The sequence below is a fragment of the Bos mutus genome, chromosome 10 (assembly GCF_027580195.1).
Source record: "Bos mutus isolate GX-2022 chromosome 10, NWIPB_WYAK_1.1, whole genome shotgun sequence".
NCBI lineage: Eukaryota > Metazoa > Chordata > Mammalia > Artiodactyla > Bovidae > Bos > Bos mutus.
The window spans coordinates 32,083,497-32,110,034 of NC_091626.1; the positions used below are offsets into that span (position 1 = coordinate 32,083,497).

The following is a 26,538-nucleotide window of genomic DNA, read 5'->3' on the forward strand; positions in this document are numbered from 1 at the left end:
TACAGGCGAATGTATAGCATTGCTGATCACTTGAAAAAAGAAAAACAATTTTTTAAACTTCTTAAACGGAAATTTAACAAAATGAACTACATTGATAAGGTAGCTATTTCTCTGAATAAATTGTTATTTTGAGAAATAGATTAACGCTCTAAAAGAACTAAATACTGTGTCAGTTAATTTTTATAAATAATTACCTATTTTTATATTATGAGGAAACCTAATTTGTTACCATCTGCTTGCCATGAGATAGTACTTTTCTAGTCATTCTGTATTGAAAGAAACCAGGATTTGGAAATAAGAATTTTAGTTAATTCTTTGTGTACTTCTTAAGGTGCTCAGGAATACTATAATTAGCTATATCAGATACTTTATTATTCTGGTATTATAGAATGAAAGGAACAGATAACTTTTCAGCCAAATAATTTTTTAAAAAGAACAAGGTTAGAAAAGTACAGTATAAAAAAAGTAATATAAAGACATTTTAAATTCTGAACATAGAGGAGGAAATTTTATTAAAGCGTGGATTAAAAAATGTAACAAAAATTCTCTATGTAACCCAATACTCCATTTTATACTAATATACAGAAAGTAGTCACATTATAGAATGCACTTATATCATTTATAATTATTATAATTTATTACATTTGTAGTTTAGTACAGTCAAAATTTAAGTCATATTTCTCCTGTAAATCTAATTCCACCAGTAATCAAAAATTGTTGAGTTTCTACTATATTGATCTGGCACCTTGAATTATTGATAGTGTTCTTTTATCTTTACTGTTTTCTGTTTACTTGTTAGAAGTCTGCAGTTCTATATACTTGTTCATATTTCTAGAAGAAACTGGCTATAGTTTTTGGTTTTTAGACTGTAACACTTCTCTAAGTTTGTTTATTTCTCTTAAAGCAGATGAATTCTTATGAATTTGAAGTCTTTAGTGGATTTCTCATCTCTCTTCTCACCCCTGTACCCAGTATCACATTTTAATTACCTTTTTCTGATTTTTAGTTAGTCTAATTATTAGAATATTCATGTTATTATCCTGCTTTATATCTAGAGATGTTAAATGACTTAAATTCTGCATCTGCTCTTAAATATGCTCTTAAGTTAGATCTCTTTATGCAACTCCCTATTAAAACATTTGAAAGCATTGGCATAAAAACAAAATAACCATTTCTGAATATATACATCTTGATATTGCAGATGAAACAATGATTATGATGATAATATTGAGTTGACTATGCAGTTAACCAAAACTACAAATATATTCACAATATGCAAACAATATGGCTGTAAGATTAATATGGTTGAGAAATGTATGTATATGTATCTTCAGGTTCAAATATCATCAAACATTTCATTTTCCCATGAAAGCTTTTTTAAACATGTTAACAGTTGTTTCATTCAATACTTAGTTGAATTTTGTCTTGAAATTTGAAAACTGAGAAGCATGGTATTATGTATTAATAACAAGAATAAATGTTTAACAGAAGCTTATTCTGCCTATTAGGTTACATTGCTAAATTGAGAAGGAAATGTGACGACACATTCTTCTTGGTTGTCTGTGATCTGTGAATATATACCACCATGGAAGTAATACCACTTCTGTTTTTTCTTAAAGCAACAGACTTAAAAGGGAGCCTCATTAATATTAATAATCAAGATTTGTGACTGGTATATACAGTGAAAAAAAGAAAGGCAAATGTCACATTACACTAAGCAATAACTAGATTATCTTGTTAAAATATTGGTCTTACACGTAACGTCTTCTTTGTACCCACATCTTTTTATTTATAACCTGAACTACAGATTTGGGATATAATTTTTGAAACTAACTACATTTCATGATATATAAACTGTAATGTATTTTAAGTTTAGAATTATATGTAGTTTACACAGATAGGTGATTATCTTACTTTATAATGTATTTCTAGTAGCCTAACAAGCCCTTTTATTTTAGGAGGGGCTCTTGAAGATAATTAGCATATAAAGTTTCATTTCAGTGTAGCTTTAATCACTGATGTTGTTGTTTTCTTTAGCAGATTTTTTACAAATAATAGGAGAGTCACTGTGAATCGATTTTGTCACAACAAAGTGATTCCAAAGAGATCTTTACTGAGTTTTCTTGGATCCTTGCAACAGGAACTTTTGGGGTTGATGAGGTTTGTCAGAAGACAGAAAAGATGGTGTCACTTCAGATCTGATATTCCTGGGTCTGGACTTAAAGATTATCTGTTGATGATTGATTCTTCCCCATGTCCTCTCCAAATTCAGATCTCACTTCTCCAGAGGTTTAGAAGGCCCTATTTGACCACTGCCACACAGAAAAAGACAAAACTCAAGAAAAATAATATTGCAAGTTGACTGCTCTACAAGATACAACATAAATCTTAGGTCAGAATTTCATGACTTTTGGCACCAGGCCAGCACACTGTTAATTGAACAAAAAATGAGAACAAAAGCACAGATCCTAAAACTTAGATTTAACTTCTTCCCAAATGTAATTCACTATACCCTTTAAATATAAGGTATTCTTTTCACCAATATAATTTTTCAGCTATTGGGGCAACTTTTTCTTACAAGGGCTAACAAAGAATGGGTAGGACTCATAAATATGAAACAAAGAGGAGGATAGTCAGGTAAAGTAGGGAGGAAGGGAGCAGTTAAAAAGTACTTTCCTTCAAATAAAATAATTTTACAATGTACTTGTTAATAGCAAATCTCTGAATTAAACATACATCTAACAAGTTCATGTTCTTTTTATGAGTGCCTTCAGCCATCAGACTAACATTGTTCTCTTCAAATATTGTTTTACACTCTGCAAATGAAGTACACCCACACACAAAAAGGAGTGTTCCTTCAAATTCCTATCTTCATAGCACTCCTAACCTGCCCCAATGATTCTGGGTAGAATTTTATTTTTTGCAGCAATGATTTGCCCTAATGTTGTAATAAAAGAAATTTTTTATTTTTTCCACATCAAGGAACACATAAGCATTTGAAAGAAACAATGACTTTCATAATCGAGATGTTTATATTTCTGTCATCTAAAAATGAGCTCTGCTGATTCTGCTATAAGGAATTGGTTTAAGTAGAATAAAAACAACATAGTAACTTTCTAAATAAAGCTTAACTGGGATTCATGAGATGTCTACCCATTCTTTTCTCAAATAGGTAAGTACAAAGTTATTCAAATGTTCCCACATAAAATTACTACTATTCCTGACTCATGAAGTCATGTTTTTTTACATTTTTGTCATCCTTCAGTCCTAGAGTTTCCTGTGTTTTACTTATTACAGTGGTGATTAGTACATTGATACATTTAATTTACAGGCAAGTACTGATTTATAATCTTCATACAGTCTTTTTCTTGCCAGCAAGTACGATGATTAAAAAAAATTATAAATGGCTTCCTGCCCACTCGTAATCTGTGGTGGAATTTGATAGAAAAGATGAACAATTTTGTCACTAATAATGGATTAGTGACAAAAACCTTAGTGATTTGGTTCTCCTAAATATAGTAAGGGAGCAACTTAAATGAATTTAACTTCTTAATGCTAAGTCAACTAAGCATATGCATATGTGTTATTAAACTAGTTTAAAATTAGCATGAATTTATAAGCTGCTATTGTCATTTAGTTTATATTTACCAATATTTAGAGACACAAACATTCTAAATCCTTGCACTTTAGCCTCTTGCCAGCATATAAATTTATAAGTAGCTAAATTTCACTTGGTCTAGACTCAACCCATATGTTGGAGCTTTCCTGGTGGCTCAGTAGTAAAGAATCCTCCCGCCAATGCAAGAGACACTGCCTCAATCCCTGGTTCAGGAAGATCCCCTGGAGAAGGAAATGGCAACCCACTCCAGTATTCTTGCCTGGGAAATCCCATGGACAGAGGAGCCGGGAGGGCTACAGTCCATGGGGTCACAAAAGTCATGATTTAGGGACTAAACAGCAACAACCCTTGTTACCAAGGAATAAGTCCTTGAGTTTGATAGAAGGCAATGAAAGTGGGCCACCTAAAAGATTATATATTTTGTATGGAATCTTCACCATCTTCTAGTCTCACCTTTTAAAAAAAATAACATTTGGCAGATGGTAGATCATTAAAGTAGTAGGCTTTGTTAAGTAACAGTAAAACCTACTGTATAGGTTTTAGAAATCAGGCAATAGATGCATGAAATTAAAATCCAATTAGATGGGGAGGGATGTTGTTTCACTTAAACCAGTTGACTATTCCATTTCTTAAAAGTTTGCTGCTAGGTTAGGGTGGATATACAACTGTTTCCTGAAATTATCTTTCATTTCTTTCACAAGTAAGATTGTAAGCTTACACTAGAAATACATAAATACTTTTGGTAAATTGAATTACAGATGGCTAGAATAACTTGTTTTTAGACAGACTTAGATTGCTCTGTAAACTTTAATCCTTACAGAATGATAATTAGGGATTTTGTTTTGTTTTTTAGCCAAAAAATGAAGAATTTCTTATCCATATCACCTGCTAAGGCAAAAGAGGAAAACATTCTAGGGTCCTGATTTGAGGGGGGCACAATGGAGGTTTTCAAATGATTTATCACATAACCAATAAAAGGAAATGGTGACTGGTCAGAGAGGTTAAAACATAACAATCATAACAGAGGCAAAACATCACAGAGGTAGAAATATAAAGAAAAATTAAAACAAGAGTATTTAATATTCATTTCTAAAACATCATTCTGAATGATCTACTCAAAAATGTTTTGCTTCTGACTGATATATTTTCACATTATTCAATATGTTCATTTAGGTACCACTATTACCAGCTATCTTACCAGGCACAGTAGATGACAGATGATGAACAAGGAGCACAGAATCTCCTAGGAGCTCTGTCATACGTGTTACCTGAACTGAAAAGGCTTTTCTTTGTACTTCTTGGTAAAGTATGTTGCTTAATGGTTAAGTACAGGAATGTAGGAATCAAATAGGCCTAGTTTCAAATTTCAGTGCTAGTATTTAGCTTCTGTATGCTCTTAGGAAAAAGACTCAGTCTCACTGAACCTCAGTCCCCCATCTGGAAAATTATTGATAGAATACTTACTTCATAAGGCCATGACGATTCATTAAAATTACATCTGTATCAAGTGTTTAGCAGAGTACAAAGAGTGTTAATGAAATGGATGATGGGATTACTGAGAGCCCTGGGATGGGTAGTTCATAGACTTCCAAATCTGGGCCACAAATTCTAACACCAAATCTAACTTTACTTGCTTCAGTTCCCTGGCATTCATTCTATCACCTTGTTTACTGCACCTCAGGTATCAGGAGATGGGAGACATTCCACAAAGGTATGTTCCCACAGAGCCTTTTGGTATCCTGGGATCTTAGGCATTGTCAAAGCCTTCAGAGCACTTCTATCACTGAGAAGCATATGTGACAAAGGAGGTGGGGGTGGTGACAAATGATGAGCTAATCAAAGTAGATTAATGGCAAAAAAAAAAAGTGTAACTCAAAACCCATTTAGAATTAAATACACCAAACTACTTTATTCTCAACTATGTATGCATATACATATTCAGGTTTTTCTCTTCTGGTTGGTACTAATTTAGTGTTTTGTTAATAAGTTTTATGTTTAACTTAAACTGTTACACTGGGTCTTTAGGGAATTTTCCACAGATCTATTAAATACAGAAGTTCTTTAGTGATATATAGGAACATGTATTGTTTAACCAGAGAATGTTACAAACCACCACCAGCTTCTCTTCCCACTTTTTATAAACGTTGGAATATTATCTCACGTTTATGCATATCCTTGGCATGTTCATAACAGCTGTTTCATTAGGCATTCTGTAGCTCTAATGGAATTAATCATTATTTTAGCCTATCAAATTCTATTTTTACTCACTACACTTTTTTTTTTTTACCTCAATGTTTCTACCTGGCTCCTATTTTTGTTCTTAACCACAATACTTGTGATTTTTACTTGGTCTATAATATTTCCTTTTAATTGGTGCTGGCTGCTCTAGAAAACTATCCTTATTTTAATTCTTTAATTTTTGTATCTTGCCCTTGGAGTGCTTCTTTTTGTTTATACTCAAACTTTAAACATTAGCCATTTTACTCATGTAAGTCATTTCTCTGAATATTACTTTAAAAATACAGGATTAAGACAAATTTCTGAGTCATAATCCACTAATCTCCGAGATTCTTAGTCCTGTTTACTAAAAATTATCAACATCTGAGCTGTGCTGGAATTGGTGGCAAGATTTTTTGCTGGAGAACAAAAGGCCCTTTAAGAAAGACCGTATTTGTAAGAAATAACAAGATTCCATATATACCTATCTAGATTTCCCCTTCATTTTCACATTTGGAGCCTAATCACGTCAATTACAAAGACAGTAGGAGGAGGCAACATCCACAACCTCGATTCACTGTCTTCATAGCACTGGAGGGTAAGAAGCGGTATTAAGTAGGCATGACTCTGTAGCTCCACTCCGGGAGAGGGAAGTGAGAGAAAACTGGGCTAGAGAGGTGTCAGATAGTTTTCACTCCCCCTAGTTTTAAAAGGAGGCATGTAGTCATTAAATGAACTCTTAATGAGGAACATTGTACATATACTCAAAGCAGCTTATACTGCTGTAGCTAGTTGCAAAACAAAAGGCATGTGTCCTGTGTAACACACGGGGAAAACACATCCTGTGGTGTGGCTTTGTGAAACTATAAACATCTCAGTTATGTAAAATTATGTTTAATGTTTATATATATGTTTATATATTCGCTTGCTAATTGGCTGTTAGTACATTTCTAAAACTAAACCCCTTTCCCAATGGGTGTAGAAATCATTTTTTACAGAGTGGTAGTATTTAGATAGGCTTCCATTCTTTAAAGGCTTCCCAGGTGGCTCAGTGGTAAAGAATTCACCTGCCAATGCAAGAGACATGGGTTCAATCCCTGGGTCAGGAAGATCCCCTGGAAAAGGAAATGGCAACCCACCCTGGTGTTCTTGCCTGGAAAATCCCATGGACATAGGAACCTGGCTGGCTACAGTCCGTGGGGTTGCAAAAGGAGTCGAACACAACCTAGGGACTAAACAACAAACTTGTTCTTTAATGGTGGGAAAGCCATTGCAATACAGGCTTTGAAGAGGGTCATGGAAAAAAGTGGTTCCAAAGAAAGTGATGTCTGCTGCTGCTGCTGCTAAGTCGCTACTAAGATGTTATATACTTTGGAAATATGGTTTGAGATCTATTCTCTGATGGTCTCTGGATTTGTTACAGAACTTTTATCAGGTTTCTTCAGTAATGTATATACATTTTTCATTTTAAGTTGCATTTCAGATTTAATAATTTGATAAACTACTGTATCCATGAACTAAGATGAATCATTTTTCTTGCTTTTTCTGCTATACAGCTTTTTAAAAAAAATCCTGATTTCTCATTTGTCTTTTTGTGTATTTCCCCCATCTCTACTTCCCATTATTTTGCTCTAATACTGTATGGCTCCTGTAGTATTTCAATTACTTAACACCTCTCACCATGTCCCCACAAATCTTTGAGCACACACTGTGGTCTTCTTCTCTTTCAACTAAATCTATGCTAGTCAATATGTCTCTCAGTTCTCTTGGCAAACTTGTTCTTTTATGCAAATTGTATATAAAAATATGACTTGCATATCTTTAAAATGTGATATAAACAAAAAACAATACTGTTAAATTACTGTTCGTAATCACAAAATTATACTTTTAAATATAGGAGTTATTTAAAATCCCTTTCATTATGAGAAGGGTATTACTATGCAAGTAATTTACATTAAAACACATTCTATCCAACAGATGTGTGGATTTGTGGGCTGGTTTTGCCAGTTTTAATTCACATGTAATTCATGTAGACCTCGTGTCAGCAACAACTAACAGTAATACTACTTTATCTAAAAAATGATAAACTATTTACATTTATATGTTATTATTTTATAGTCCTTTACAGAAAAAAAAGCATGTTGATAAAACTGTAATTTTCCATAACACATTTTCTCCAAATCTTAGTATAAAACACAAGACATGTTTTTTTTTGCACACTCTACTTTTATAGAACAACCAGATTTGTGATTGATTTCTTTATTTTATTAGATTAATCAATATACATGGCAGCTTTCTCAAATCTCAAAGTTCCAAAAGTATGTCATTTTAAAGGTGAAAAATCATTTTCCTTTAGATGTCATCTTCCTAGAAAGCTATTAAAGTCTATTTATAAACAAAAATAATTGATAAACTAACACATTTTAGAAATCAAAATATTTTAAATTATTTTAAATGAATACAAGATATGCTTTTTAATTAACTATCATAGTTAAATTTAATATCACAAAACAAAACGACTTGTCCCCACTAATTTGTCAAGTGGAGTAAAGTCATTGGGTTTTTACACTTAATATAAGTTTTAAATGTGATTATTAAATGATAATATTTTATCAATTATAGGAAATATTCATTTATAGGAATTTCCTTAGGTCCATCAATCTTTTTAGGCCAAGTTTGAGCCCATGTCAACCTTCAAGGTTAGATTCAGCACACCTAACCTGCCTACTAAGTTTTCAATTTAAGAATATGAATTTCACTGGTAAGAGGGAAATAAACAGTGGCTAAATCATTGTTCAACTTACAGGAAAAAAAAAAAGCTAAAGTAAATGGGATAGTTTTAAATAACTACTTAAAAAAATATATTTTAAAAATTTAAAACAGGAATGGCCAATGATATTGGGTTTAAAATTTCACAAGGTAGCCTTAAAAAACAAAATAAAATAAAAATTGTGACATCATCACCTTATTGATTAAAAAAAAAAACAACCTAAGCTTCAATAGTCACTGAAGGGGTGACAACCACTTGTAATCTACATTTAAAAGTAATTTTAATCATAGCTAAAACAAACTAAAAACAAAGAATTCTATTAAGAAATAACAAAAATGATAAACATTTAATAACACCTAAAATGTAGATACTTAAGATCCTAAACAAAAATATTAAAGGTAAAAGGGCCTTGAAAATTTTTTTCAACAATTCCATCTTATAAAATCATTTTCTAAATAGCTCATATCCTTTGCTTTGGTGTTTTGTCTCCTATCAGCTAAACATTATACAGTAGAAAATCACTTATGTTCTTTTCAAATGCTTGGCATTATAATGTGATCTCATATCTTTCCTCAAGTTAAATTTTGCTCCACATATTCCACATGTATACAGATGAATATCCATGTGCTGTTCCAACTGTTCATTATTTGGAAATATCTGAAAGCAGACCTGGCATATAGTCTCACCAGCAGATAAATGAGAAATCATATGCCGTACATGGTCATGTTTTCTGAAGTTGCCTTGATCACAAATGGAACAGACATACCTGGCCATGCCTTTGTGCATGTCATTGTGCAGGCGCAATTGACGTTCTCTTAAAAACTGCTTCCCACATGTCTGACAAACAAACTGTTTTTCCTTGGTATGAACAGTATAGTGTTCTCTTAAGTGACACCGCTGATAAAATCCTTTCCCACACAGGTTACAAAAATGCTTTCGTCTGTGATCTCTTTCATTCTCTTCCATGATGGCACTCTTAAACACATCTTGGTCTAGGCAGCTAGACATATGTTCAACCACTAGATTTTCAGTTTCAAATCGCTGGCCACAATTAGGACATCGAAAAGGACAGGCAGAATGTTTAAATAACTGCTTCTTTTGGATACTGTTTATCTGGAAATGATTGTCTCTAAAATCATCCAACATTTCAACAAACATATCCCTTATTTCTGACTGTTCATCAGGATTCTCTTCCATGTCCATCTTCTCCTCGGCATTTCCTAAACCATTCATCGTCAGATCTTGGGGCTCTCCACATCTCTGGGCATGCTCCTGAAGCTGTCTACCCTTCACAAGTATTTGTCCACATTTGCCACATGCGCAGATATTTTCAATGTGTTTGGCTAAGTAATGAGATGACAGGTCCTCCTCAGTTATTGTGAGCCCACACAGCTCACAAGAAGCATTTTCAGTATCCTCTTGTACAGGACTGCTGTTGTTCGGGGGCCTCATATTTTCTAAACCACCTCTTTCATCAGCATTTATTGACATCCGAGGTTTTAGAGTTTTCCTCCCACTTTTTTTAATACTGACATCTTCTTCAACATAGTATCTATAAAATGGCTCTTCAGCTTCATCTTCTAACTCATCATTGTCAGTGGACTCATTACAGTCTTTATCAGTAACTTTAATAATGTTAAAGTCTTTCAGTTCATCTGTAGGAATATCCTCTGGTTCCATCTTAATGATGATTCTTTTCCTCTCAGCGGCTCTGCTCTTTTCTTCACTGGCTAGTTCAGACTCCACTGTGCTACTTTTCCTGCTTCCAGTGGTTGAAGCCGAATCATCAGCAGCCTGGCTTGTGTCTCCTCTGTATTTGTCTGTCTGTGCAGAAAAGGTTTTAGAAGAATCCTTTTCACCAAATTCAGCTTTGATATTACTGTCTTTTCCATCTCGAATATCCACTAACCTATGATAGGATCTTGTGTTTTGGTATGAATGTCTGTTAGTACAGGTTAGCACATGCTCATCTAGTAATTTTTCACAGCTAAAGCCAAATCCACAACTATCACAGGTGAAACTCCGTCCAAAGCGTCGTGATACACGTTCTTTTGGAGTAGATAATTTGGACACAGAACTCTTTTTACATACATCAAATAATGGCTCAGGAAAATTACCTAATTGCAACGACTCTTCATCAGGCTCTCTATTATGTGGTGTATTCACTGTTGAACTTGGCTCTGCACACCACCTATTAGCTTCACTGCCATTTCTAGCCACAGTGTCTTCATACATTCTCACCCCAAATATCATTTTGCTGTTCTGTTTGCTAGAAGCAGAAGATGAACATTTTGAACTAGAACAATCTGCATCCTGTATGTCTTCTAAGCAGTCAGGGACATTGTACAGCTGCAGGTAGTTCATTGCCACTTTAAACTGTTCAAAACTGGAAGGAGCTGTCATAATTTTTCCTAAATACATGAACTGCAAAATGAGATCAAAACACTCAGCACTAATTTTCATGTTGCTGAGATTCAGTTGTGCAGTACTATGCTGATGGTTCATGAAAAACATTCTAAAATAGGAGCTACAAGCAGCTAGAACAGCTTTGTGTGCTTGAAAGTAAATGTCATCAATCGCAATACAACAGTCACAGAGAAAACCCCATTCCCTTTGGTTGTTTAGCTGCTGAAGGACGTAGCTGCTGTGGCTGGGCTTTGCCATCTTCTATTAATTAGAGACCTATGTAAAACAAAAACATTAAAATCAGACAAGAAATCAGAAAAGCACTTGAAAAAAAAGAGCTGTCCATTCTAACGTAGTAAAACTCAATTAATATATACCTGAATCACTTTTAAAACTTAAAGGTGAAGATACCCAGCCATTTATTCAAGCTTCTCATTTTTATTTTAAGAAATACAAGCAAAGGTATCAAAAGCAAAACCCATCATTTTGGTTTCATTACAACTCTAGGAGGAAACATGCAATTTCAAACTAAATTTGAAAGGAAAAAAGACACTAGTTTTAAAGTACTTGAAGAATACAGTGAAAGCAAGTAAAATAGCAATTTGAATTGAAAGTAATTGCCAAATATTAAAAAAAAAAAACTTCAGGTGATTGATATAAAGGAATTATTGCTCATCCTTAAGTGTGATGCAGGTATTTTGGTTGTGTTAAAAGCATCCTATCTTTTACATACACATACTGCTGTGTTTACTGATGAAATGATACATCTAAGATATGCTTGAGAATAATCCAGTGGGGTGGGTATAGGCTATAAATGATACAAGATTGGTCCTGTGGTGATAACTATCGAAGCTAGGAGGTAGACATAATTCTATTTTTGTATGTTTGAAAGTTTCCTTAGAAAAATTCTACTCACTAAAGCTTATTAGACTACATGCAAATGGTACCAAGCAAATAGGTTTGGTCAATGCCTGTCTCTTAATTTATTAGAGAAGGAGTAATTCTGTATAAAGAAACAGGGGACCTATTGGGAAGGAGGTATCTGTCCTTAGATTGTAAATTTTTCTTCATTTTTCACTCATTAAAAAAAAGGTATACAAAAGGAACACATGCTTATTGAAAAAAATTAAAACATAAAAGTACATAAAATAAAAACACACCTTAGGTCACATACCTCTTTCCAGAGATAACCTCTCCGATTATTTATCTTCAAATTTGTTTATATGTATACCTACAGAGTCAACAGCTATTGAGTATCCACTACATGCCAGACAAATAGTTTTGCTTTGGTTTTTTTTAACTTTTTTTTTTAACCTAAATGATACTGTACTGTACATATCTTTCTGCAACTAGTTTTCTTCACTTATCATCATATAAATATTTTTAATGTACAGAGCTGATGCTGAATAAAGACAGGAGCCCTGTAAGTCCAATTATATTACAAAGCTAAAATAAGATCCAATGTTAGCCCTGATTTTTAACCTGTATAAATAAAATTTCAGTATCTATCTTCTACTTGAAAATAAGTTCCTATGCAATTTGACTGAACATAAAAAGAACAACTGAACAAGCTGTTCACAGAAATAAAACATTCATGTCTCCACACCTTTTAATCTCTGCAGTGATAATTAGAAATTATCTAAATTTACTTACTTCTACTTGCTTTTTATCTTTTTGTCACAAATCACATGTGGGTCACATACCCCTTCCCCCTACTGCCTAAAGATCACCCTGCTTGTTTTCTTCCTGCCTGAAATCAGAGTTACACAGTAGGGACATGCCCCTGGTGAAATGAAGATGGCTTATGAGACCTACTGCCATCTTTAAATTGAAATGTCTGGACCTTTTCTGTAAGCCAGATCAAGTAGTATTACAAGTAGGTATAGTATTCCAACCTTGTGTAACTTAGATATCTGTATCAGAATTGAGTCATGTTCAGTATGTAGCTATATACAAAATGCAATGTATGCTCAGGTATTTATCAGTGTGTTATTTATAACTCGAAATGCCCGATAATAAGGGAGTTGTAAGTAAACCAAGGTAAATCCACTTCCAAAAATTCACTGTCATGTGGCCTTTATGAAAATTATATTCATGAATGAAGGCTATAAAAAAATGAGAAAAGTTTTCAGGATGCAAAGTCAAGTAAATAACCACAGACTATGAAGTTATATAAAAATTACAATAACATAAAACAACAACAAATCCTTATTTAAAGAGTTAAAACACACACTCACACACAAATATTGACCCCCTCCAAGCCCATTTTATGTAGGATGAGATTTCTAGGTCTATAGACATTTTACAGCAAGGGTCCCCAACCTCCAGGATCTAATGCCTAATGATCTGAGGTGGTAGAGCTGATGAAGTACATAATAATAAAGTGCATAATAAATGTAATGCACTTGACTCATCCCAAAACTACCCCCCTGACCCCAGACCTTGGAAAACTTGCCTTCCACGAAACCGGTCCCTGGTGCCAAAAAGATTGGGGACACCACTGTTCTACAGGATTCAGAGAGACCTTTAATGAATAAAGAGGTAGAAGGATAGATATTATCTCACATTTTCTTCTAATAATAAGAGTTGTTAAAAAATGAAACAAAGTCATCTAGAGGATAATGACTGTCCCATCTAGAAGCAGGGAAGAAATTCTGTTGGGGACAGTACAGTGAAAAGGCTTTGGGTCAGACAGGCCTGAGTTCCAACTTAGCTTTGCCACCTTAGATGACTTGGTTGTCCTCACTGACCCCAAGTGTCCTGAACTGTCAAAGTGGGGATAATTACACCTCAAAAATCGTATCAAACATGAGGCTTCACAGGAACCATGTGTGAAATGTTCAGTACTTGGCACGTGATAACTAATGGAAGGAATAGTGGCAGTTGTGATGGTAGTGTTGCTTCCTTAAGCACAGGAGCGAAGTCTGACTAGACAGTCTTAAAATTTCCTTCTAAATAAGAGCCCATCCGTATGAAAGCCAGCAGTTTATCTGTTAAAACTTTCAGGTTTAAATGTCTCATGCTTGAAATAATGACATTAAGAGCTTAAAAGTTCCAAAGACCTTTCTAATCTAAAGGAAAAGCAGTTTTATGGTCAGCAACCAAAATGAATGCAGCCACATAGACCAATATGATAGGCACATCTGTAGCTACAGTTATAATTCACTTAAATTAGTGAACATACATTCTGTGTTAAACAAAATACTAAAACGAGAATCGACAGCATTTTAACATACATTAACTCAAAAATCTGTTGAGTATTTTGGTGTACCAGGCACTGTATAAAGTACTGAGAATCGGCAACAACATAGGTATCCTATAATCTCAAGGATACATCACTGAGGGCAACTTATTGCTCTAGATGAGTTACTTCACTCAACACATACTCACATACTACGCATGAAGGCAATGTGCTGTGATGGACAGAACAAGGGCTCAGGGTCCAACAGACCTGAGTATGAATCCCACCACCACCACGTCTCTGTATTTCCATCTTCCCCTCATACAGCTGCAAGCTGAACAAGTACCTTTTTGTCAAAAATTAATGCTAATACTACAGCTCTTAGGCTGATATAAAACTGTTGTTTCTACAACATTACAACCAAGTTCTGAGTCAAGCTGATTTTAGGGAGAGTAACCTTTACTAGCAACCATTCACACATTAGCATGAACAACTCTCTTCTTGTTACATCTCATTCAGAAAAGCTTTAAGGCAGCTTAATAACACCAAAACAAAAACAAACAGAAAGGCAGGAGGTGGAATCATGGGTGAAGGATCTAAATTCCTGTGAGACTTTTAGCTTATGTCTTGAGAATAATTTTTGCATTAAAATCTTTATTTTCACTCACTTTTATTAAACAATAGTTTCACTTGGAGACTGGGGAGCGGGGGGGTAGGAAAAAAAAAAAGTTTCACTCAAATTCCAAAAGAAGTTTGCTCTTTTTTTATATCCTTAATAATGCTACCCCCAAAAAACATAGTGAACTTTGTTACAGTAAAGCTTGTTACCTGTTTTTAATAAATGTTTAGATTTCAATTGTTTTTATAATGACATTCTGTGATTGCTTTTATTTGTATATTACTACTAGCTGCATCACTGGTAGAGCAAGTTTGTACAGCCACAAGTCAAAGGGCTAGGGCTGAGAGCAGAAACTTCAAAGTTGATCCAAAGCTGAGGGTTCTCCCAAGGCTAGAAGGAAACCCAGTGTGGATGTAGTTCTCTAGAGGAATAAGGAGTTAGGTGATGCACTGGATTTTTAAAATTTTAGTTTGAAAAAGTTTAACCAGCTTTCTCAAATTCAAAACCAGCTACCAAGCCCATTAAGAATATTCAGTAATTTAGATATTCAGAGGCTTTTAGAGCTTAGAGATCTAATCTGGTCAAACAGGCTTATTTCACACAAGGACAATGATGTAGTGCTGTTAAAACAATGTATTAAGGAGGGTTAACTGTGGTAAAGTAGGAACTGGGATTCCTGACCATCCAGATGGTACTAACCACTAAACAGTGATTACTACATACTCCTTGCAGTGTGCCCTTCTGCAAAGAACAGTCAGCAAGGATTGGGCATGAGTCCTTAACATGAGATTTATTAAGATCCTTGCACAAAATACTACCCAATCTGAACTCCCATCTGTAATGTGGTTGTGTCTGTATATGTGCATCTAGTCTTATTCAGTAGATGTGTTCCCTAAATTATACTTTAAGCTATTTCAGAAAATTTCTCACTGACATAGTAAGGTTTCAGAAATACTTTTCCTTCATTGCTAAATCTCTTAAATGGAAAAAAACAGTTTTGCTTGATGTTTCTATTGCCCTGCTGCTGCTGCTAAGTCGCTTCAGTCGTGTCCGACTCTGTGCAACCCCATAGATGGCAGCCCACCAGGCTCCCCCGTCCCGGGGATTCTCCAGGCAAGAACACTGGAGTGGGTTGCCATTTCCTTCTCCAATGCGTGAAAGTGAAGTCGCTCAGTTGTGTCCGACTCTTCTCGGCCCCATGGAATGCAGCCTACCAGGCTCCTCCGCCCATGTGATTTTCCAGGCAAGAGTACTGGAGTGGGTTGCCATTGCCTTCTCCGATAAGGCGAATCAGTCAGTTCAGTTCAGTTCAGTCGTTCAGTCGTGTCCGACCCTTTGCGACCCCGTGAATTGCAGCAAGCCAGGCCTCCCTGTCCATCACCAACTCCCAGAGTTCACTGAGACTCACGTCCATCGAGTCGGTGATGCCATCCACCCATCTCATTCTCTGTTGTCCCCTTCTTCTCCTGCCCCCAATCCCTCCCAGCATCAGAGTCTTTTCCAGAGTCAACTCTTCGCATGAGGTGGCCAAAGTATTGGAGTTTCAGCTTCAGCATCAGTCCTTCCAAAGAACACCCAGGACTGATCTCCTTTAGAATGGACTGGTTGGATCTCCTTGCAGTCCAAGGGACGCTCAAGAGTCTTCTCCAACACCACAGTTCAAAAGCATCAATTCTTCAGTGCTTAGCTTTCTTCACAGTCCAACTCTCACATCCATCCACCCTCTAATCTGTGTCAATGACTTGCATTACCAAGAACACTCTTCTGAGAACCATTTACACAGCTCAGGGCTTCCCAGGTGGCTCAGTGGTAAAGAATCTTCCTGCCAATGCAGGAGAGGTGAGTTCAATCCCTGGGCTGGGAAGATCCCTGGAAAAGGAAATGACTACCTACTCTAGTCTTCTTGTCTGGAAAAATCCCATGGACAGAGAAGCCTGGGGGGCTACAGTCCACAGGGTCACAAAGAGTCAGACATGACGGAGCACACACATGCAGTTGAGTTTATAGTTCAGCATCCCAATCTCTGAACTAACAATTACCTCTGTGTCTCAAAGGTAATTGTTAAGTACATACATTCATTTCCTCATATCTATTTCTATGTCTTATATGATAAATGTATGTATATGGATTTGACTTGAGGGCTATAGACTAGATTCTTAAGAAGCCTGAAATGTAGTGAAAGGATTCTCTTTGCTTATAAACCAGAATATCAGAATGTATTAAACACCCACCATGTTCCTAACACAGCATAAAGCACTGAGGTGGGCGGTGGAGAAGGATGGTATACAGTAGAGCTAATTACATACGAGGGATTACATTTTATTTTTTTATTTTGCTGAGCGGTGAAGCTTGTGGGATCTTAGTTCCTCAACCACAGACTGAACCCGTGGCCCTGGCAGTGAATGTGCGAGTCCTAATCACTTGACCACCAGGGAATTCCCTGAGGGATTACATTGTAAACCAAGAAACAATTTGAGAAAAATTAAATACTAAATTATATTCAATAAAGCTCAGTAAGAGTTTAGAAAGAGAAAAGCATGAATTGTACTAGAACAGTGGCCTTTAGGAAGGATTTGACTAAAGTCTCCACAAGTGAGGATAAGAAAGAAAAGTAGAAAGCAAGGGGAAAGACATTTCAGATATCTGCACTGGTGTGTATGTAAACAATTGGGGAGCGGTACACATCAGCAAAAATAAAAGCTTGAAAATGTAATGGGAGGGAAGATAAATTTGTTTCACTGACCTTACTATCAAGCAGGTGTGTGTGTGTGTGTGTGTAACATATATCTGCTTAAACTGGAGCCTGGTATGTCAACAGTAAGATATATAGTATTATATATAAAACATGTATATGTGCATGTAAATATGTATATCATTTTATCATTTAATCCTCATAACAATCCTACAAAGTATGTTCTAAGACCCATTTCCAGATAAGAAAACAGAACACAATGTTCTATAACCTTCCTAAGGCCACAGAGTACTTGGTGAGATTAGAACACAAGCAATATGACTTTTCAGCTTGAGATCATAGCCTTAATGACTTTGCCGCCTATAAAAATAAGGTCACCTTGGCAAAGTTCTTCCTAGAATACCATTTTCCAGGGTATACAGTGTTCCAATCTCTAAATTTAACCTCAGTAAAATTCTTTAGGTTTTCTCCTTGAGATTTCTAGGAAGAACTGGTTATACAGGTTTGTTTCCTAAAGAGAACACGTTTTAATTCAAGGTGCTGAAATTGGACAGTCATCATCAAGTTTAGAAAATTTTATTCACTTTTTAGAATAGGCATCCTGACTGATTATTAGACTGCAAATTCAGTACTTAGTACAGGAAGTTCTGAAATTTTACTGGGTTATGCTCCAAAACTTTAAGTTATTTGGAACTTAAAACATATTCCCATTGAAACAAAGCTATAAATGGTGGCTCCATTCTGTCCTCACACCATAAAGTCTTTAAAAACCCCAATGAGGCTGTGTATTAATTTGTCCTAACTGTGCTGTGCTGTGCAGTGCATGCCGTGCTAAGTCAATTCAGTCGTGATTCACTCTCTGTGACCCTATGGACTGTAGTCCACCAGGCTCCTCTGTCCACTCGATTCTCCAGGCAAGACCACTGGAGTGGGTTGCCGTGCCCAGCTCCAACGGATCTTCCCCACCCGGGATCGAACCTGTGTCTCTTAAGTCTCCTGCATTAGTAGGCAGGTTCTTTACCACTAGCGCCAACTGTTCTGTAGTAGTATTAATACTTGCACCTTTAGCACTAACAGAGAGACTATACAGCAATGCCTACTACACTCAGCTCTCCAAGACCGGGACAAGACTTAATGGACTTTGTGTTCCCTGTGCCTAGCACGATTCCCATGGAGTTGGCACTTAATGCATGCTTGTTAAATGAACATATTAAATAAGACCCCAGGGAGCAGACATTGATAGATTTGAATACCAGCTCTACCACTTACCCAACTACAAATTTTCTTCACCTCTCTGAGCCTGCTTTCTCAACTGTAGAATAGAGATAACCATACTCCTCATGTAACTCTTATATAAACCAGAGATGAAAACTGTCTTTCTAATCCAAGAGCAACAGAATTTTTCTTAAACATTAATGTCATCATTGTGAACAAAATTCACAGAATTTTACCAAGTGATCAAGTTCAACCTGCTGCTTTATAGATGAGAAAACAAACAGGCCCTGAGAAATTAAGTCATACTCAAAGTCCTATCTAATTTTTTAGATGACAGGACAGGACCTTGGTCTCTTTCATTCTGGTCTGGGGCTCCTCCTCCAATTCCAACAGCTGCCCCACATACAGCAACACCTGGCTGGCTACTAGCTCCTCTGCACCAGTTTTGTTTTTCTGAAAAATAGGAACTGTTCAAATTTGCAAGGGTTGTTCACACCTACACAAAACAGCCTGAGGCTGTTATACTTTTGGAGAGTGTAGTTTGTGGGGTGGTTAGTATTCTTCTGTCTCCTTACTTGTCCAGGCCAACTGCTGTCACTTCTAAAAGGTCTGCTGATCTCCTGTAGCCTACTACTTCTGTTATGGGTTATGAAATTCAACAAAAACTCATTGAAACTGAGTCTACATAAATAATTTAATTTTCTGTGAGGACCTAGGGAAGTGTTTTATGAGTATGATAAGGTTTTAATTCATGCACTTTGTTTAACCTATCTTAATTTTTGATAGGCAACAAACTGCCTTACTCTTTGCTGAGGTTGTCAACCAAATAACTTCTGAATAACTGAGGTTATATGAAGGTTATATGAGGTTACTGAAGTCAAGGTGCTAGGTCTAGGAAATGAATTTATTCACACAGAATGCAAAGGAAACATAGTGACTCCTGAAATATTCTCTCTCCAGGAGAAAAGCATTTAATTCAGTCTTCATTTTGATCTGTTCATCCTGAGGAGGCAACATGGCATCTACTGACCACCAGAGGGCACTGGGTGAACAGCAGGCTTGTCTCAGTAAAAGGCAGCTTCACCAGGAAGTCCCTTTTTGCACGTGGCATTCATATTCTTAGGGTTCATTTTGTGGAACCCTATTCTTCAACATACTCACTCTGTGACTTTGTCTGGGACCCACCTAAAATTGCTCTTCCCCCACCTCCATCATGCACTAACCACCCAGGATACTTGTGAGTCACCTAGGACTTCTGCCTCACAGTTAACTAAGTCTTGCCAATTTTCTCACTAAATATTTCTCAAATTTGCCCCTCTATCCCATCCTTACTTTTCCTGTCCTTTGAGGCATCTATCTTTACTTCTAAATTATTACAATAGGCTCCTTAACTGGTCCCTCATATCTATCCTTCACCCTCAGATGATTCATAAAGAACAAAAATCAGACCCTGTCATTCTGCTTCTGAGTCCTTTCACATACCCTCAGATTGAAATGCAAACTCCTTAAGGAAAGCATACAAAAGCCCTTCCGGTCCACCCATCTAGTCTCCTCTGTGGTTACTGCTTCAAACTTCAGACAAGCAGCATCAAACTGCTTGCCACCTCCCCCATCCTCCAACTCCATATACTTCATGTATTTCTTATCTCCATTTTGATTCATGCTAACTGGTTTTTAGCTGTTTTCAGCTAACTGTCTGAACCCACCACGTATCTTTTAAGAATCAATCACCTTCTCCAGAAAGTATTCTGTAAGACCTCCCTCTCCCACTGATTTAGGTTTTGATATTACTGTGTATTATCTCCTTATTTTGCACTGACTATGCTATTTTTTAAATCATCAGAACAGCAACATAAAGCAGATGTTAATGCACAGACTAACCAGACTGCCTGGATTCAAATTCTGGCTCTGTCACTTAGTAGATGTATGAACTCAAGCAGGTTACATCTAAACTGTGCCTCAATTCTCTCATCTGAGAATGGGGATGATAATCCTCCCTAGGGCTTCCCTGGTGGCTCTGGTAGTAAAGAATTTGCCAGCAATGCAGGAGACCTGGGTTCGATCCCTAGGTCGGGAAGATCCCCTGGAGAAGGGAATGACAACTCACTCCAGTATTCTTGGCTGGAGAATTCCATGGACAAAGGAGCAAGGAGGGCCACAGTCCATGGGGTTACAAAGAACTGGACACAGCTGAGCAACTAACACACAATCTTCCCTAGGGTTTAGGGTTACTATAAGGAGGTGTGTCATGGAGCAACTGCTAAATAAGAATCAATTGCCACAATTATCCATATGTTGCCACAATTATCCATATGTTGGTCTCCCAACTAGACTTTGAGCAACTTGAAGGCCAGGACTTTGGCTTGTTCAATTCTCTGCAGCATGGTGTGTACCCAGTAAATGTTGCTGAATGAAAACTGGTCAGGCAGCTCTAAGATGATGGGAGGGACTATCCAGCTTCCTTCTTTCTGAAGAAGGCAAGTCCACATACATTTTTAAATTGTATTGTTTTCAATTGTGTAGCTCCAAGTGTTAAATTTTTAATTCTAACCAAAATCCTGAAAACTTCACACACCTTGAAACCAATAAAAAGAGTATCATAAAAAGTATGTTCAGGGGCTTCCCTGGTGGCTCAGTAGTAAAGAATCCGCCTGCCAGTGCAGGAGACTGGTTCAAACCCTGATCTGGGAAGATCCCACATGCTGCAGAGCAACTACGACCACGTGCCCCAACTATTGAGACTGTGTTCTAGAGCCCAGGAGCTGTAACTACTGAGCGCACGTGTCCCAGAGCCTGTGCTCCAGAACACGAGCAACCAGCCCAATGAGGAGCCCGTGCACCACTACCAGATAGGAGCCCCTGCTTGCCACAACTAGAAAAGAGCCTGTGCAGCAGTGAAGACCCAACACAGCCAAAAATAAATAAATCATTATAAACAACAACAAAAAGCACCTGGCCTCCAGAATGTTGAAAAAATTAAAGTAAAAAAAAAAAAAAGTTATGTTCATTCTAAGAAGCTTAACTCCATTTTTAAGTCTTAAGTCTATTTAATATTTCCCCTCATCTCAAACTAACTGACACAGCAAACGCCTTTGTGCTTTCATACAAATAACGTATCATTCAAACTGGGATGCTCTATCACCACACTCAATGGCAGGGATTATTATGATGTGGTTCCCCTGCTTCACTGTAGGCTCCCTGAGATCAGGGCACTATCTTAGTCATCTCTGTGTCCCAAGCCTCTAACAGTTGCCTGACATTTAGTTGGTATTTGATCAGTTTTTGAATGAATAAGTGTTGAAGAAGGCAAGTTTTATTTTGCTTATGAACTTTTTGCATTATTTCAATTATGGCTACTTTTATATAATAGTCAAAAATTAATGTGATTTCCCATACAACTGATTTTTACAACAACGCTGAGGTAGGTATTTTTACTATCCTCATTTTGTGAAATGAAGAAACAGGTTCAGTGGTTGATACTTAAGTGCTCATCTTATAAGATGGGACTCAAACTCTGACTCTTGATTCAGAGCCCTAAGTTTCAGTGTTTGCAGCCAGAAAACACTCTTTCTGGCAATGACTATTAACTGAAGTGTCCCTTTGGACATTCTAAGCCTCCCAGAGTCACCCCATTCTTATAAAGCCCCATACTGCAGGCAGAATGCCCTACTCTCCCCATTTCCTCTTCCATCTGCTGACTCCCACCGCCCATCAAAGGAAGCCCTCCTCTAATACAAAAGATTTAAAGTGAGGATGGAGCTCTTCAATTATCTCTAAAAATGATCATATCTCAAACAGACAACAGAAAATCTGGTTGGAGATTTAATTCTTTTAATTTTCCAATTTTATTTTGAAAGTGATTTTAAATTCAAATCACAGAAAAACAAAACAAACAACAAAAAAACTCATGTCCTCAACACTATCAACCAATGTTGTTATTTAACTTCTATGTACTATTTCAGCAATTTGTTTTCAGAATATCAGCTACTTCACAGTTTACTCTTCTTGAAAATACCAGGCTAAAAAATGAGTGATTCTGTACTCTTAAGACTTCTTATATGTGCCACAATATGAGTATACTTAGAAATCTAACTTAAATATGTACTGTCTCCTTCTAGGCCACATCTGAAACCCACAGTCATTAATCTTCTTCTTTTCTCTAGTTTCCTTTCCTTGATGTTTGCCATGTTACCTCTGGATACAGATCCAGAGGGACCTCTCACCCTGTATCAGCACAGTGATATCCTGGCAGTGGTCTTAATGATAAGTATAACTATTCCTCCCCAACTATAAATTATGAAACTCTTTACAAATGTGAGGGTTTGGTTTTGCTTTAATGAGTTTGGCCAGTATAAATCAACCCATCAAAGGCTTGACACCAACATTAACATTAAAGTGTGAGAACTAGCCTGCCAAGCTACAGTAAGTACTTCATAAGGACAAACCTAAAATAGCAGCCCTGTTATATTTAAACTCTCATGTCTGTTACTTAATCATAGAATTTTAAATCACTCTAATGCAAAACTTTCCCTTTTTCTCTACCTCGCCAATTCTCACCAACCAGAATAGTGAACAGACAGCATGAGTTCATGAGTCCATGAATCATCACGGCTGTCCCTAGCCAGGGTGAGGTGCACACAGCAGCACAGTATGACCAAATGTTGCCCTCTCCCATTTTAAACAAGGAATTGACTGTTAACAGTGATTATCTCTAAGGAGTGGGAGTCAAACTTACTTTCATTTTTGTTTTTTATGTACTTTGGTATAGGTTGAATTTTTATAAAGAAAATGAATTTTATATTAAAAAACATTTCTATTCTGAGGGAAAAAAAAAGACATGAATCCCTTTTAATTTGGTTCCCATAAGAGTATTAGAATAATTTCAATTTTTACGGTAAGAGATAACAGCACAAGAAAGTGTCAGGAGACAAGATCCTACAGGGACCAAAGTGACCTCTCAAGCAAATTTTTGTTTTCAAATGTGTCTCAATTTTTTTGGGCAGAAAGAAAGACAACAGTTTGTAGCTTAAAAATTAAATTTATGGAAAATTTTCTGTATTTTTAATCTCAAATGGTTCTCTCTCCCCTTTGGACCAGAGCTTAATAGCAAAGACTTAGCACTTCTCTTGGATGGAGGAGAGGCCTGAAAGCAGGCACTTCTTTTCTCTTGCATATTAGAATGGTTATTCTGCAAGGCACAAAGAGATATCCTTAAAAAGCTCCATGAACTATATCTTCCCCAGAGCCTGGGAAAAGAGAATGAGGAAACAGTACAAAAATTTAGCTGCATTAAAGTGAAATAAAACACAAGGTCAAGAGCAAGTGTCTGAGACTGCTCTGCCCTGCTAGGGTCCTGGTTAAATATGATTTCTCTTTGACAACGATGCATCAGGGCTCCCCCTTGCCTCCAATTTATGCCATACTGGGGTACGAAGAATAGAAAGGCTTCAGTAAGATTGCTTAACTCGAGCAGTTGTTATTCTATACCATGAAAATCTGGTTGTAATAGAGAAACCTGCTTTTAAAATGAATATAAGATGCTGATTGAGGGTTCTACTTGCAGACTATCATTATTTTATCAATCTCTGGGAAAGTATTTCCCCATCACTACGGTTCAATTTTTTTCTGTTTAAGATAAGAAAGCCCCATCTAGCTTCTTCCAAACCCATTCAGGTATTTCTGAGACTATATCTAGCAAGTGACTCAAAAGTTTTGAGGTTCTGATGGCCAGCCATCATTCAAGCTTCATCGTTTTGTATTCCAAATCTCATCATATCCATTTGAAATGACAAAATTTTTCCTAATTTCAAAGAAAAATGTGATTGCTTAGTAGTTATCATGAGAACGGCATCCTTCACCAAATCTGCTCTGGAGTGCCTTGAACTTGAGCTCAAAGGACTGATTCTAAGTCTCAAAGAGCCTGGGACCACATCTTGGGATCGAGTGTCAAAGGGGAAATATTTCGTTGCTGGCATAGTTTTCCTGACGTGATACATATTGCATGGGAATACACTTAGGCCAGTAAAGAACCTGCGCGTGCATACCAGTTTGATTTAGAAATATTATTACATACAAACGCCGTACTGTCCCCAGAAAACATCAAGGACTTTCATCAACATCTCCCTGACGCTCCCAGCTTGGAAAATGTCATGTCAGCCTTTCAGATCACGCAGATGCGCTGCTTAGGTACGAAGGGAGACGGGGTGAGTGGCTGAGCTCAGACCCAAACCTACATATTTTAGTGTTAACTGCTCCCGATCTACATCCAACATATTTACCGAACACTAACAGAACTCTAGTAAGCGCCCACCACTGGAAAGGAAAGCACTTTCTTCCCAGGAAACGGATCTTTCCACTAAAAATCCCCAAACCCGAGACCTACCACTTTTTACAGAACAAAACAGCGAGTGTGACGGCAAGAGGGGGTGGGAAAAAGCGTGGCAAGAATTTGCACGGCTCTTACGCCTCCTCCCTCGGAGCGCGCCCAAGTCTGCGGCCTCGGGCTCCGGGACACTTCCCCTCCCACCCGCCAAGGAGCCGCGGCTGTAAGTTGAGAGAAGCGGGCTCTGGGCACGTCAATCAACCGGCTCCTCCCGCCTCCCGTCTACACCTCCCCTCCCCTCCCCCCTCAAAAAAAGCAGAGAAAGAAAGGGAAAAGAAGGTAACTAATTTGGGAACTAGTCTCCGTGGGGGCTTCGCCTCCGACCCAGGGAGGCCGCACGTCCCCGACTGGGCGCGCTGGCGCACTGGCGGGCGGCGGGATCAAGCAGGCGGCCCGGCAGTCACCCGTCACCGGGTCCTCGCCGTGCGCCCGCGGCGCTCCGGCTCCCCGCACGGGTCGGCGCCGCTCGGGTCCCGCACTCCACTGAGCCCGCCGCCCGCCGCCCTGCAGCCCGGGCCAAAGTTGCGCAAATAGCCCCATAACTGGCAAATACTCACCGGCCGCAGCAGGAACCGGGGCTGCGGAGATTTTAGGGAGTTTAAGGCAAATCGGCAGCGGGAAAGGCGGGCGGAGGCGAAGGGGCCGAGAGCTGCAGTGGCGGCGGCGCGCGGCGCTCGGGCTGGGCTGCGCGGAGAGGCTCTGGCTCTGCCAGGGACTGCGCTGCAACAAAGGACTTCCGCTGCCGCACAGCCGCGCCTGCTGCACCGCACTGAGCCGGCCCCGCTTACGCGGCGACTCCGGGTCTGCCCACCAGTTCGCTGCGGCGTCCGCCAGCCTTCCCCTCCCTCTCGACCGCCCACCCACTCCGCCGCTGGCTGCTAGGGGCACCCGCGGTCGCCTGTTTGTTGCAACAAGTTTCTGCGTCGGGCTCCGAGGAGGCTGGCGCAACCCGCACCGCGGGGGCCGGCGCGGCGGCGGCCTGACCACCCCTCTCGCCCCTTTCCCAAGGGTAGGCTTGGGACCTCCTCCTCCTCCTGTTTGCACAGCTGGATGGGACTGGGCTCCTCCCGGCTCCCCAAGGGCAGGCTGCTGCTTTCCCACTCCGTCCAGATGTCAGAGCCCGGCCCCAGAGGGCCCAGCAGCTGGGACCCTCCCTCACAGTACGTTTCTAGCGTTTGGGGGGCGCCGGAACCCTCGTCCAGTCCCGTGCGCTACCGGTCGGTTCAGGGTCGCCCATTCCCCGCACCTCCCCCACGCTTGCCTTCCGTGGGCCTGTCCGCCTCTGGCCTTGAGTCACTTCCCCCGCCATGCCCCACCCCGCCCGACCGCCTCCCCTCGTAGGCTCCCGGGGGTTAAGCTTCCCTGGCCCCGCGCCCTCACTCCTCTTCCCGCGAAGACGCGGGTGCACCCTTTCCCGCCCCCATCTCTGAATTGAGG

General features: G+C 38.4%; 2 protein-coding genes across 11 annotated transcripts in view; one reads left to right on the forward strand and one right to left on the reverse strand.

The window, feature by feature from the left end:
• Positions 1-482: 482 nt before the first annotated feature.
• On the reverse strand, positions 483-26,404 carry ZBTB1 (zinc finger and BTB domain containing 1). 3 transcript variants are annotated; one of them, XM_005898248.3, is made up of 3 exons: positions 25,659-26,404; positions 9,373-11,288; positions 483-2,312 (listed from the first exon to the last, which is right to left on the reverse strand). In XM_005898248.3, exons 2-3 carry the CDS (start codon positions 11,268-11,270, stop codon positions 2,276-2,278), a joined length of 1,935 nt encoding a protein of 644 aa, XP_005898310.1. In that variant the 5' UTR covers positions 11,271-11,288; positions 25,659-26,404; the 3' UTR covers positions 483-2,275. The 3 variants fall into 3 exon arrangements, with proteins under 3 accessions (XP_005898310.1, XP_070233828.1, XP_005898309.1); XM_070377727.1 differs by lacking the exon at positions 483-2,312 and adding an exon at positions 13,468-13,536 and having other exon boundaries at positions 8,812-11,288; positions 25,659-26,401; XM_005898247.2 differs by lacking the exon at positions 483-2,312 and having other exon boundaries at positions 8,812-11,288; positions 25,659-26,401.
• The window catches only part of ZBTB25 (zinc finger and BTB domain containing 25), a 36,719-nt gene continuing 36,311 nt past the window's right edge, over positions 26,131-26,538 (forward strand). For all 8 annotated transcript variants that reach the window (XR_011465616.1, XR_011465615.1, XM_005898249.2 and 5 more), the window contains exon 1: positions 26,131-26,261. Coding sequence is in view for 6 of the 8 variants with exons in the window: in XM_005898249.2 (XP_005898311.2) it covers positions 26,152-26,261 (110 nt within the window). In the remaining 2 variants the exon portion in view is untranslated. The remainder of the gene's footprint in view (positions 26,262-26,538) is intronic.

Excerpts from the sequence above, each read along its gene's own strand:
- ZBTB1 (XM_005898247.2), bottom strand. The coding sequence starts at position 11,270 with ATGGCAAAGCCCAGCCACAGCAGCTACGTCCTTCAGCAGCTAAACAAC.